General features: G+C 27.7%; 1 protein-coding gene across 1 annotated transcript in view; it reads right to left on the reverse strand.

Moving 5' to 3' along the window:
- The window catches only part of LOC136072068 (uncharacterized), a 143,843-nt gene extending 131,999 nt beyond the window's left edge, over positions 1 to 11,844 (reverse strand). The window contains exon 1 of the mRNA XM_065820191.1: positions 11,630 to 11,844. Coding sequence (XP_065676263.1) covers positions 11,630 to 11,828 — 199 coding nt within the window. The 5' untranslated portion in view covers positions 11,829 to 11,844. The remainder of the gene's footprint in view (positions 1 to 11,629) is intronic.
- Positions 11,845 to 13,917: the final 2,073 nt, after the last annotated feature.

Here is a 13,917-nt window from a genome sequence, read left to right on the forward strand (position 1 = left end):
TTAAGTTGACCTGGGTCACTGTGCGCTGGTGGGTCATTCCATAGTCTCGGGTGCTTAATTTAAAGGGGAAAGGGGTGGGAATAAAAGGATAAGTGGACATTTTAGTCCTAATACACGGAGGGTGGGGGTGTTATAACAAAAAAGTGGGTGGGAATTTTATTACAGAACACGAATAACCAATATTATTTTGGTGCCGTTAAATCCTATTGAAATTATAATGTAATAGTTGTTAAAAAATGCCCATTTTTTAACAACTATTTCGTTATAATTTCAATAGGATTTAATATGCTTAATAAGTTCAGAATATAGTGAGAATTAAAGGTAACCCTATTACAAATCGAAATTTATGAGATTTTTTAAAGGTCGGCAATTTTTAACGGCTATTTTCACTGAAAGTTTTTATTCTTATCAGTGTCTGATATATATATATATATATATATATATATATATATATATATATATATATATATATATATATATATATATATATATAAAATTAATAGGTATGGGGAGGAGAGGTCTTAAAAAGCATAGGGTGGGAAAAATTTCTAAAAATTAATAAACTTCCCCTCCCGTGTATTAAGGGGGTACAACCTCATAGACAAAAAAATCTTCAATATTGATAGTTTAACAATTTTTAATGCATATACACTGCAGCCGTTTTTCAAAACACCTTAAGATCCTTATTACATATTTCGAGAAAAACGCAATTAAAAAAAAATTATTATTAATTATGTAAAACGTTTTTTGAAACTAATATTTTTTATGAACTTTTTCATATTTCTTCAAAAATATTTATTCGATAACGTTCGTAGACATCTAAATTAGCTTATTTTGTAAAAAAATAAAAATTGATTTTTATCTGTTAAATATTGCACGATGGAATATGATTAAACAATAGATGCAACTTTATTTATAAAAAACCAGTTTCATAAATTGATAAACCCATCCCTGTTCTACGCATAATACATACTCTGTCATACGTAAAACATTCAACTACTAATGTCAAAACTTTAAAAGATAAATTACAAATATTTTACATTCCTCAAAGATATATATATAAAATATATATAAAAGATATATAAAAATTTAGCAATTTAAAAGAAATACTTTTAGAGTTTTTTCAAGGAATACACTGACGGATGTTTTGCTGTAATCATTTTTATCTGTTAAATAAGTAGCCACATTTTTTAAATCTTCACAATAGTAAAGATTATTATTTTAGTCTCCAATATGCACTTTGAACTTGTTCTTGATAAATTGAGCTATAGTTTTCGTATAGCATAAAATCAGAGTTTATTATTAGTTCACCATCCATAATGTTATCTATTTGGTGGCAATAAACAGATGCTTGGCGTCACCAAGTATCTTTAATTAAATGGTGAATCTGAAATTGGGGTAGCATTTTCAAAAACTCTGTATATTTCCCATACAAAGATTGTTTGATCAATTCCTACTGTAGACAATTTGAAACCTTATCTTTTACCAATTTATGTAATTGACTTTTATGCGCTCTTCGTTTTGCTCCTCGGATGGTGGTAACATTAAGTTGATAAAACAGTTGACACAAAAACTGAGCACAAAAATTAGAGTAAGAGGCAGTCTGGAATGAGAGGACTTCAAAGAATCCATTTACCCAGTTTGTGTTACAAGGTTCATGATTTAGTTCTGAGGATAAAGCATTGCGGATTTTGAAAATAAAACATTGTAATCATAAAATTTTAATGAATTAGAAAACAGCAGGTTTCTAGAGACGTCTTTGAATATGTGAGTATTTGAATCGGGTAAAGCGCGCAAAGTTTGGAAAAATTTTATTTCGCTACCAAATTCTTCTGCGAACAGGGCAAAATATTTATTTAATTTTAAATAACAAGTATCATTTTTTTAAATACACCAGAAGATAAGCGATGCGTTTTTTATCTTTGGTTTATCTGTTAAGAGATCTTCATTTTTAATGCTAACTGTAAAATATACGAAGCTCTTGGTTACAACTTTTGGTATTAGGTAGAATCATACAACCGCTTAGTTTATTGCATAGGGTATCATGCAGTATCAATTATTGAGTCTTATTAAAAATAAGACTCAATAATTGATAGTGCATGATACCCTCTCTTAAACTAAAAGATACCAATAAATATTAAACAAAACAAAAAAATCATCTTCACCACTAAATTCTTTCAATCTATTTTTTACAAATATTTTTGGCTTTTGAAATAACTTTCAACTGTTTAATCTCATAAACCTCAAAAATCTCAATTCTCAGAATCTGAATGATAAAAAAATGAACCTTTAAATCACCAAATCTACTTTGTCTTAGTGCGACAAAGTTTAAATTTGGCCGTTTCAAAACCGAGCCTAAATTGAAAATATACAAGAAACGAAATGTTTCTTGTATATTTTTAAATTTAAGTTTAAATATTTGTCTAAAAAACCGGAGTACAACCTGATGATGGAGATTAAAATTACAATTAAAAAATTCTTTTTAACATAATTTGTTTAACAGAACCCACGTTTCTGTTAAACAAATTAACGTCTGTTCACAAAAAATCCGGAATGAAAAATTGTTCTTAATTGAATGCAAAATTAATCGATTTTTGACAAAAATTTTAACTAAAATGAGTGACTGGACATTGTTAACTATTTTATAACCGAAAGTGGTCCTAAATCAGCGGCTTTTCGAACTTTAGTTTTGACTCAATCCATTAGGTTGAAAAAGTAGTCTGGATCAAACTCTTTCAGCTTTAATCGAATTCTATTCTTAAGGTGGTCAAGATTTTTCGCAGTAAATCCATTTCCATAAACTTTTGCTTTTAAATGTGCCCAAAAATTTTCAATTGGCCTTAACTGCGATACATTTGGGGGGTTATCTTTAGCGTCGACAAAGTTAATACCTAAAGTGTTGTAAGTTTCTAATGTGTGTTTTGCATAATGACATCTCGCTCCGTCAGGCCAAAATAAAGTTTTCATGTTTTGATGCTTGGAATTTATAAATGGAAGAAGTCTTTTTGTAATACATTCTTTAGAATAAGTTTTTGCATCCAGTGCACAGTTTTTTACAGCAAAATAAGGCGATGAATGACCAAAACGACTGATTGCAATCCAAACGAGAACTTTCTCGTCAAACTTTTTTTTGAAGTTGAATTTAATGTTAGGATCAGTTTGAGAACTATCCTTTGTATAGTAGCCAGAGTTTTGTGAACAATTTGCACCATTTACACAGAAATAAGATTCATCGTCCATGATGATTTCAAACTCATTTGATGGCTTGAAAAAAGTTTTTGAAAGTTTTAATAAGTTTTTCTTTTGCTTAATTTCTTGCTTTTCTGTTGTTTTTGGTGCATTTTTTCTTTTGGTATACTTTAGTCCATGCATACTTAATAATCTATTTACGTATGAAACGCTTATCTTATATTTTAGTGCCAATTTTCTTTGCGAAATCCCGATTCTCTCTTCTGCTCTTGCAATCATGGACTCTCTCTTTTCTGGTGTAATTTTAAAAGGTTTTCTGCCGCAACCAATTTTTCTATTCATTGGCAAATTATTTTCTGACCTTTTAATTATGTCATAAATTGTAGATTTAGCGATTCCCATTTTCTTAAAATGATCCACTGTAAATTTCTTTCCACTGTTTATGTTTTGTTTATAAAAATTTCCAATCACATTTCTAACATCGTTCTCTTTTAGATGCTCCATGTTTATTTGAATTAATTATTTAAACTCAATTTTGCCACAAAATGAATCTGTTGTTGTTGACCGATTAAATTTAAAAATTTCGAATCGAAAATTCGAAATTTAGAACAATTTGCGTACATTTGAAATCAGTCCGGATTTTTTGTGAACAGACGTTATATTATAAAAGTTTTCTGTTTTGCATAATAAATTTTAAAAACTTTCAAAATTTTTTTGGAGACTTTTGGAGACAAATATTTATGTGGATGACATTAAAATAATCACTATTTTGTTCCATATTAAAATAATTTCTTATTTTATTTGGATAAAAATAATAGCATTCAAACTCAGGCCTATTAATTTCGTTAAAATAATTCATATCTTGGTCGGATTCATTGTCTAAGTTAAAATAGTTACTTTAAAAAATTTAAAATTTTTCAAAAAAGTTGTTGAAAAGTCTTTTTAGGAGTTGGTGATTATTTAATTGTAAACCACTTTAACGTATTTACTTGTAGCACGAATTTCTTTGACTTCAAGAGTTGTTAACGAATTTTTATAGTTCTTTCGCTGAAAGCAGTAACGTAGCGAAGGGCCTGTAGGGCCCGCATTCACGTGAGTACCCAGATTTCTTAGGGGCCCTAGCCAATATTTCCAAATTTTTTTTTTTAAAGTTGTTATTCTTAAAAGTAATATGCATGTATATAAACATAGCAATTTTTGCTATTATTATCTAGCTAAGAACAACGAACTCTTTTTTAGACTATTTTTTTTAACTTTAATAATAATCTTGATTAATACTTTCAATAGGAAGCTTTTTATTTATATGAATGTATTTTTATTTATATGAATGTATACGAGATAAATACATTTCAACACATGATCTTTATGTATTATCATTTAAAAATCTCACACCAAAAAACTTTGAAACAAAATTTTAGATAAATCAAAATAATAACTATTCTCTGAGATCAAACGAGAGGCTCACATACATACTACCTTGTAAACTAACTAAATACAAAGAATATAGTATAACATATCGAGGGCCTAAGATATGCAACTGTTTTAAAAATAACCACATCAATATGGTGAAAACAGTAAATTCATTTAAGTTTTATATAAAAAAAGAAATTTGACAGCTCTGAAACTTAACATATACAATATTGTTTTTTAACCTCATTTTTTGATATATTCAAAGGAATTTATTCCTCTTATTGTCTTTTTTTCTTTCTTTTTTTTTTAGTTTTTTTTAAACGGAGTTTTGTTATTTTTTTAAAGATTTTAGCGGAGTTTTTTTATTTTAATTTTTTTTTATTCTATTATAATAACTTTATTTTCTTTGCACTTGTTAAAGTTCACATAGGGGCTCTATGAAAAGATTGTGGTGACTCTGTTCATCCATATCTTCTTTAAGCCTCTGTCTGTCTATATAAATATATATATAGATATATATATATATATATATATATATATATATACATATATATATATATATATATATATATATATATATATATATATATATATATATATATATATATATATATATATATATATATATATGTATTCTTTTTTTATGGAATAATTTTTTTATATAATTGTATGAACAGCAAAATATATATATAAAAATTATTTTTATATTTATATCTAAAAAATTAAAACAAGCTGTATCAACTTATTAATATACAATTTAGTTAAATGGTAAGTAAGATGTCGTAAGGTATTAAAGCAAAGTATAATAGTGAAGCTATTGTATTAAATTAATAATTCACTTTAAGAAAAAGATTGCTTAGACGGACGTCGAGGTAGCAGTGTAGCTATCTTCATTACGGATGTATTTATCTCTCATGAAGTTAATTAATTCGATAAAACTTTTCAAGTTTTGGTATCTGAAAAAGTTAACCATAAACACATACTTATCTAGGTTACACATTGACTAAAAGATGTAATTTAATATAAAGTATCGCTGAATCCTTCAAGTTAGCTCATAGCTTAATTAGGAAACCCTTAGGTGGCTGCTTCATTGTCGGTAGTTTTAACATATCACATTTTCTACATCCAGACAATCTATGGTTGCTCAAACCATATGTTGGACTTATCATTTACCTACAGAAGTAGAGTTCTATTTTAAAAATTGTTTCCTAATGCAATATTATAGCTTTAGTATCACTTGAGGAATTATAGCTTTAAAACCGTTATTCGAAAGTGAATCTCAGTTGTTTAGTTATAGCAAAGGTGATTATGATTCAATATCTAACTTTATTAGCATCAATCAACTGGAGTATTTTATTTCTGGGTAAAACCGCAGATCAAATGTTTAATTTATTAATTTCTAACAATTGTACTGATTGCAAATATTTTATTCCCAAGGTTAATAAAACTAAGAAAGAATATGATCCTTGGGTTACTCCACACATTAAAATCTAATCCAAGCAAATAACTCTGCTTGGTATATCAACTGCTCAACTAAATGGATGAATAATAAACTAAAAATAAACTGCTATCTTCTTAATTGTTCCGTAAAAGCTGAAATGTTTGAAGCAAAATGAGCACATAAAGAAGGAAATAATATTAAAATCACTCTGAATAATTTCCATCGTTAAAAAAGGGATACCTTTCCATTTACAAAAATCTTTCATAAATTCTTTAATTCTGAAATACTACTCACTCTCTAAAAATTAGCAAATTTTAGTTCGGTCTCTAAAAAAACCGAAGAATGAATTTCTTTGCCAAAAATTATGCGCGACTAATCTAATAAAAACTTTAGATACTATTTAAAGTATCTTTTAAAGTATTTATTGTTTAATCTTGAAGCGTTGATTCTTTACCTCAAAACGGACTTATGTTAAAATTAAGATATTTCGAAATTAATGGGAAACTATGTAAAAAGGTATAATAAATCAATCCCTAAAAAGCTCTACTAAAATGCATAATTTAGGAGTCATTATTTCATGTAACGCCAAGTGTAGCACATAATTTTGAACAGTTGTCTCAAAGTCCTACAAATTCTTGGTATGCAAAAAGAAATTCACTTTTATTGATGAAAAAATGGTTCTCAAGTTATATGAAGTGTTTATTAGGCTACACCATAAATATACAGTGTCTATTTAGTTAATGATGGTAGATTCAATCTTCTTTCAACCAAAACAGTTAGTCAATGATGGTAGATTCAATCTTCCTAATCTTCGCAGTGTTAAAGATGTTTTAAGCTGAAAGCCCATTTTGTTGCTTTGCGTTGAATAGATTTGATCGAGGTTTTATCAGTTTTTAAATAAGAAGCCCAAGTGTTTTGATTGGGGCAGCGATAAACTTCAGGTTAGAAATTTTCTGCTCTTTTTTCCCACATTTTACATATTGGAAATTTCCGCTTTTTTACATTTTACCCGCGTCCACAACAACATATTATGATATAAAATGCTCATTTAAAAATATGATAGCAACACCTATGCATATTTGACATTACCCATTAGCATAGCTACTGCAAAAAGATCCTTAGGCCTATTAAAACACATTTAAGAACAACAATTGCGCAAATCATTTTGTCTGCACTAGAACTTATAGCTACTGAAGCAGAAATTAAATTTAAATTTAAAAGGTGTTTCAACCAATTTGTAGCTATAAAGATAAAAAAATCTTTTTTAGGTTTTCTACTTAGCAGACTTGTATAGTGTAACATTCTGGTTTCTATATAATTAAGTAAAATTTGTATTTAGAAATAAGGTTTTTGTTTTCATGTCTATTTTTTGTCAAGAAAAGGGAAGGGAGGAGCGGGGAAGGGGAGAAGTAATTTAGGGGCCCGGATTAAAATTTTGTAGGGAGGCCTATTTTTTGTCGCTATGCTACTAGCTAAAAGCTTCATTTATTTAGACATATTCGTTCCAGAGTTTCATTTTTTTGTTTTTTTCAAGAATTAATTCGCGGTCCTTAAAGTTTAGAAATTTTACCACAATAGCTCTTCTCCCTGTATTTCCGTTATCTTTTCTCACTGTACAATGTGCTCTTTCGATATACAAAAAAAGGGAAGGGAGGAGCGGGGAAGGGGAGAAGTAATTTAGGGGCCCGGATTAAAATTTTGTAGGGAGGCCTATTTTTTGTCGCTATGCTACTGGCTAAAAGCTTCATTTATTTAGACATATTCGTTCCAGAGTTTCATTTTTTTGTTTTTTTCAAGAATTAATTCGCGGTCCTTAAAGTTGAGAAATTTTACCACAATAGCTCTTCTCCCTGTATTTCCGTTATCTTTTCTCACTGTACAATGTGCTCTTTCGATATACTTCCTGCTTAATATCTGGTTTTTCCTTTTTTAATTCCTCAATTCTTTCCCATATCTTACCTTCAATTTAATCAATTCCCTCAAATCTTAAATTATTACTACAAATCCTATCTTCTAGTTCAGCTAATTTGTCTTTCAAAATTTCATTTTCTTCATTTGACTTGTTTAGTGATTGAGGATTATTTTAGTTGTCTTCATAGATTCACTTAGAGTTTCATATTGATGGTTTAAAAATGGCTTTGTTTGATTCATTAAGTTCTTTTTTTAAGTACTTGTTATCTTCATTTATATTGATCAAATCATTCTCCAGTTTTTGAATACGGTCATTGAAGATTTTCATTATGGTATTTTTGTGCATTTCGAGTAGTTCTTTTATTTGAGATAAAAAATATTTATTTGTAATTTTAATAAGTTTAGTATGTCAATTGATTTCAATAATAAAATTGGTTAATGATAATAATAATTGTCTTATAAATTGGATAATTTGATTTTTTTTAAATAAGCGTGTTCGTTTGCTTTCAAAATTGTTTTAAAATCGGGCTCAGCGAAACTCAAAATGTTTAACCGTTTAATCAGTTTAAACATTCATATAACCACGGTAAATTTTATTTATTAAAATTTGGGTACCATTTTGTAAAAAAAATAATTTAGAAAAACTTTTTAAGTAAAAGAAATGGGGGTCGTCCATGAAGTACGTACGCTCGGGGGTAGGGAAGGGGGTAGGATTATATTTAAAAGTACGTACGCACAAGTAAAAAAAAAACTCCTTAGTAATGCTCGTTTTTTAATTTATCATAATTAAAAAGTACTTGTTAATAATTGTTTTTAAATAAGCGCAACCTCTGGGCAAAAAATTGGTCGGGAAGAAGGCGTGAACTCCCTTTCAAATGCTCTTACGCGGTGCTCTGTGATAAAACCGTAAGAACTTCTTGGGGCACCTAAAATGATTAAAAAAAAAAAAAACCGTACCGTACCATCGTTATCCATAATTCGCCTGCTAACCAATAGAAAAGTTAAAACTCTGACTAAAGATCCTAGTTTGCCAACATAAAAGGATATACACCCTTTTATGTTGGTACAGGGACTACTAAAATACCGGGATGCAACTTTTAAAACCAACGCGAATTCGACGAGAGAGCTGGTTTTGGCGGTTAGCAATGTTGAATTTTGTTATAATTTAAAAAAAAATACTAATAAATTTAGAATTAGATTGGTTCTATAAATTTTTGTATAAGTCTGTAAATTATCTTGAATATTTAATATTCTTAAAAGGTCTTCTTTTTTCTTTTCTCTTTTTACTAGAATAGAATAATAAACACGTATAATAAATACGTCAACTTAAGTGTATTATGTGTGTAGACTTGATGAAGTTAATCTACAGTCACATTACGATTATAGCATTGTTAATGGTAAGACTTGAGCTGTGCATATTAAAAATCTTGTGTTTTATAACTTAAATTGAAATAAAATTATATATAATATTGTTTTATTTTTAATTTTTGTATAATATATAATTTAGTAAAATGAAATAAATTTAGTTTAGAATATTAACATAAAAGCAAAAGTAAATTTTAATGAAAATCATCAGTTCTCCCTGGGATTTTTCAGACAAATCGATTAGAAGGAGAATTTGGATTATACAAATAATGAAATTTTTTTGTGCAGCTTATCTCCATGTTTCTATAACCATTATAATAGCTATTTTGTAAAAACATTCGATAAAATCCAAATTTAGATCACTTTTTTTTTATGGAGCCATGTATATAAAATTTTTCTAAAGGCGATTTAAATGAATAAATTTCAATTAATTCAAATTGTGATTTTTTTTTTGTTAGACAACTTTGTGGTGGCAATTACTATATTTCGATAGAGGATTCGTTATTTCGTTATTTTTCTCGCATCAATAGATGCTATTTCAGAAAAAGAAAATGTTGCCCTATCATCATATAACATCCAACATAAGTTTTCATGTATTTCTATTTCCAGTAACTTTGAAACAAATGCATCTGAACTTACAGATTTGGTTTCCCTTGGTTGATTATGTCATCCTGCTGAACATTAATTTCAGTATGTCAGACATGCTTATTTACTTTTCATTTTAATACCTAATGCAGAGCTGCAGTTTCAGTGAGTAAAGTATGTTTCGAAGCTTTTTTTTTATTTGTATACAGCTCTACCGTTTGATTTATAAAAATTGTCTATTACCCAGTTGTCTCCACCATTTCAAGTTGCTTCTTCAAAGATTTAACAAAACTGTATGGTTCAGACAAAGTTTAAATATTAATGACCGAAAAATAAAAAATCTCTAGTTAAATAGAACAATGAATGAAGTTTGAACAATGAAGTTGAAATAAAAACTCGCTTACATCACATTATTGGTATGTTACAACACATTATTATAGAGAAGTTAAACTTTATTGTTTTTATACGATAAAAATAAAAATAAATTAATTATAACAACTATATTGAATATACTTTTTGTTGTTGTTGTTGAAATTACGTAATGTTAACATCAAGAACCTATAAAATGTTTAACGTAATTAATTGCTGTTACCCCAATCTTTAAATTAATAAGTTAACAGACTCAAAAACAAATTAAGAAAATGCGTTATTAATCTCCAAACACATCTTAAATAGTCTCAAAAAAAAAACTTAGCGCTTTTTTCAATTTTTCAGCCCTCTCGTCAAAATTACATGAAATTAAAGTCTTGCATCCCGGTATTTTAATAGTTCCTGGTATGGTATAGGGGAGTCGAAGGTAAAGAGTTCCTCTTTGTACACACATGTTACCCCTTATACAATGGCTCTGAGTAAAGAGACTATTAAATCTCCTATATCCTAACCCTCCCCCCCCCCCCCAACTAATTGGGAAGGGGGGTGGTCCCGGCTCTGGATTTCAGGTAGGGTTTCCTGTTAAACTTTTTTTAAAGTTCAAACCTGAACATGTTTGAGCTATTACGAGAAAAATTTTAAACTATTTCAAACTTTATTTTAGTTATGTTAAAACTCACAAAAGTAAGACAAAGTATGCGTAAAAATGTTTATTTGTTTATCATCATTAATTATCGTTTTAAATATAGTTCAAAATCATGTAGTTTTTTCAACAAATGTTTGACTCTACAATACATCATGATTAATAATTCTTAATTAATAATAAAATATCATCAATATAATTTTGATAATTTTCAATAATTTAAGAATATTATTGAAAATTATTAAAATAATTATATTGATTGTTTTATCATTGTTTCTATGGCTCTCTAAAAACTTTTTACGGACTTATCGCAGAGCACGACGGAATAGTATTTAATTAGGAAGTTTATGCCTTCTTTCTTACCAATGATGCATGTATGGTCAGAGCAGGCTCTAAATCACGAACCCCCAGTTCTGAAATCAGAACTCTAACCACTACACAATTTATCATCAAGCTAAGATCTGGTCAACAAAATTGAACAATATTATTAAGACAACATTTTTTCCTTTATTTTTTATTAAATAACCTATTATTGGCTTTTTATTATATATATTATTATTCATTATTGGTTTTAAGTTTTTTTTGTCTTAGTTAAATAAAAAATACAAGCAAGCAATTAAAGAAAAATTTAAGAAATTTCAAAAGAAAAATTCATTTTAAAATATTCTTTTGATATAATTTTAATTACAATAAAAATTAATTAGTTTCAATCTTACTCATTAAATCTTGTCCAGGAAATCCACGCGCTGATAACTCGTCAGAAGCTCCATTGTTGATATTCTGATTGATAGGAACAAACAAGCCAATAACTCCTGCATAGTCAAGGTCATCTGTAACATCTATATGCGCTTCACTGTTCACCGCGTTACCAATAGTTAACACGCAGGCGGTTAATAAAAGAACATTTGTAATCATCTTTTTTTAAATTAAAAATAAAAAAAATAGAGTTAACATCAATTTCTTGAAAATTTAAACAAGTTACATGCTTTTACATAAATTGCTACAACTTATATATTATTGTCTTTGTTTTGTTTCTTTTTTTGTTGAATATTTTTTAAAATAAGAGTTAATATGAATAAAATTAGACATAAAAAATATATATATAGTTTTTTTTTACTCGAATTTAAATTTATGTTCTCCCTAAGACTTTTTATTAAACGGTTTTTCATGCGTGTGACGAGAAAGTAGCTAACTTATTAGCTAAATTGTTTGAAGCGCTCAAGACAAGCGAAAGTGCTCAATACATGTTACATGTAATCGTAAACTTGAAAAATTTGCTAGGGATGATCACACATTTTTTAAAAAAAGTAAGCTCAATGTGTTTGCTTATGCATGTAATTTAATAAAGATTAACCAAATATTTTGCATATGCAAAAAATTTGGTTATTTTGTGTTCTGTTTTTTCTTAAGGCATTTCACATAATTGGTAAAACGCAAGTATGTATATACATATATATATATATATATATATATATATATATATATATATATATATATATATATATATATATATATATATATATATATATATATATATATATATATATATATATATCCCTTTTTTATTTCATGCTGACTAGGGTATCCCCTAAAAAAATTTATTCGCCATTAAAAATTTGCTCCTTTATGTAACATGATTATTATCCCAGCAAACATCCAGTTGAAGTGGATTTGCAATGGACCAATAGAGGCATTTCTAGCGGTTAACAAGAGTTTTGCTTATCGGATTTTTAGTGAATCATTGAAGGAATCTGCTATAAATGACAATAAATCTGCTATAAATAAGTAACCAATAAGCAAGACTACTCAAACTACTCATGCGTATATAGGTCCACTGAAATTCCGTTATAGAATATTTGCTGAGATAATAAAAATACTGACCTTAGACAGGTATAAGCGCTCCGAAACTTTTAAAAATGTCTTCTTTAGTTATATTTTTAAGTTTTTATTAGTTTGAACTTTATTAGTTTGAATTTATCAATGAAGCTTTAGTCACAAGCAGAATTTTGTATTTGTTCTTTAAAATAGTCATCTTTTACTTACATTTAATTGACACTCTTTTTAGGAATCATTGCTATTTTAGTGATCACTGCCATTTATAAATTTTGAAATTTTGATTCCTTTAATATATACATTAAACGTTTGTAAGAAAAAATTGGTAAGAAAAGAGGTGTGAACTTCCTGGTTAAATGGTGCTCTATGATGTTTGTATGTATACATACAAATATCATAGAGTACCATTTAACCAGGAAGTTCACACCTCTTTTAGATTTGTATGTATACATACAAATATCAAAGAGCACCATTTAACCAGGAAGTTCACACCTCTTTTCTTACCAATATCACTTATTAGGACAGAGCCGGCATTAAACTTCAAATATCTTGGTTCTGAGCAAGAACATTAACCTCTGTGCCATGGCTGCTTATATAATAACATTTTAACATGTTTAGCTTTTTTAAAAAAAAACTTTTTAATCTTTATTTCGCCATCAAATAAGAAATACAATCAATAAACATAAATCAAAAAAAGTTATTGCTGAAACAAGTAGAAGACAGTTATGTCTTATCGCCAAGCACCGGTTTTTTTTCTATTGTATTTAAAATCGTAGATATAAAATACAGCAATAACAATTTTTAAGATTTGACATATTTTACAATAATTTTATTAAATAAAGATATAAAAATACAAATTGATAATGTTATAAGTTTTGAAAATGTGTTTTGCGATAAAGTTTTATTTAGTTTTTAATTTTTAATTTTTTAATTTTTCAGTTTATATTTTTCAAAAGAAACATTTGAAATTTAATACATCTAAATTTGTCAGTAAGAGGTACTGTTTACATTTAGTTTTATTTGTGGACCTTTAAATAGAGTGAGATTTGGGAATATGGAAATTGTTTTCTGAAAATCAACTAGAGTATTTATGGTTAATTTCAGTAAAATAAAAATCAGAATTTTTAGAAGTCAGCCCATATTTTGTTTTATACATACTGTATAAAAACAA

This window comes from Hydra vulgaris, chromosome 15 (assembly GCF_038396675.1).
Source record: "Hydra vulgaris chromosome 15, alternate assembly HydraT2T_AEP".
In the NCBI taxonomy this organism is placed as follows: Eukaryota; Metazoa; Cnidaria; class Hydrozoa; order Anthoathecata; family Hydridae; genus Hydra; species Hydra vulgaris.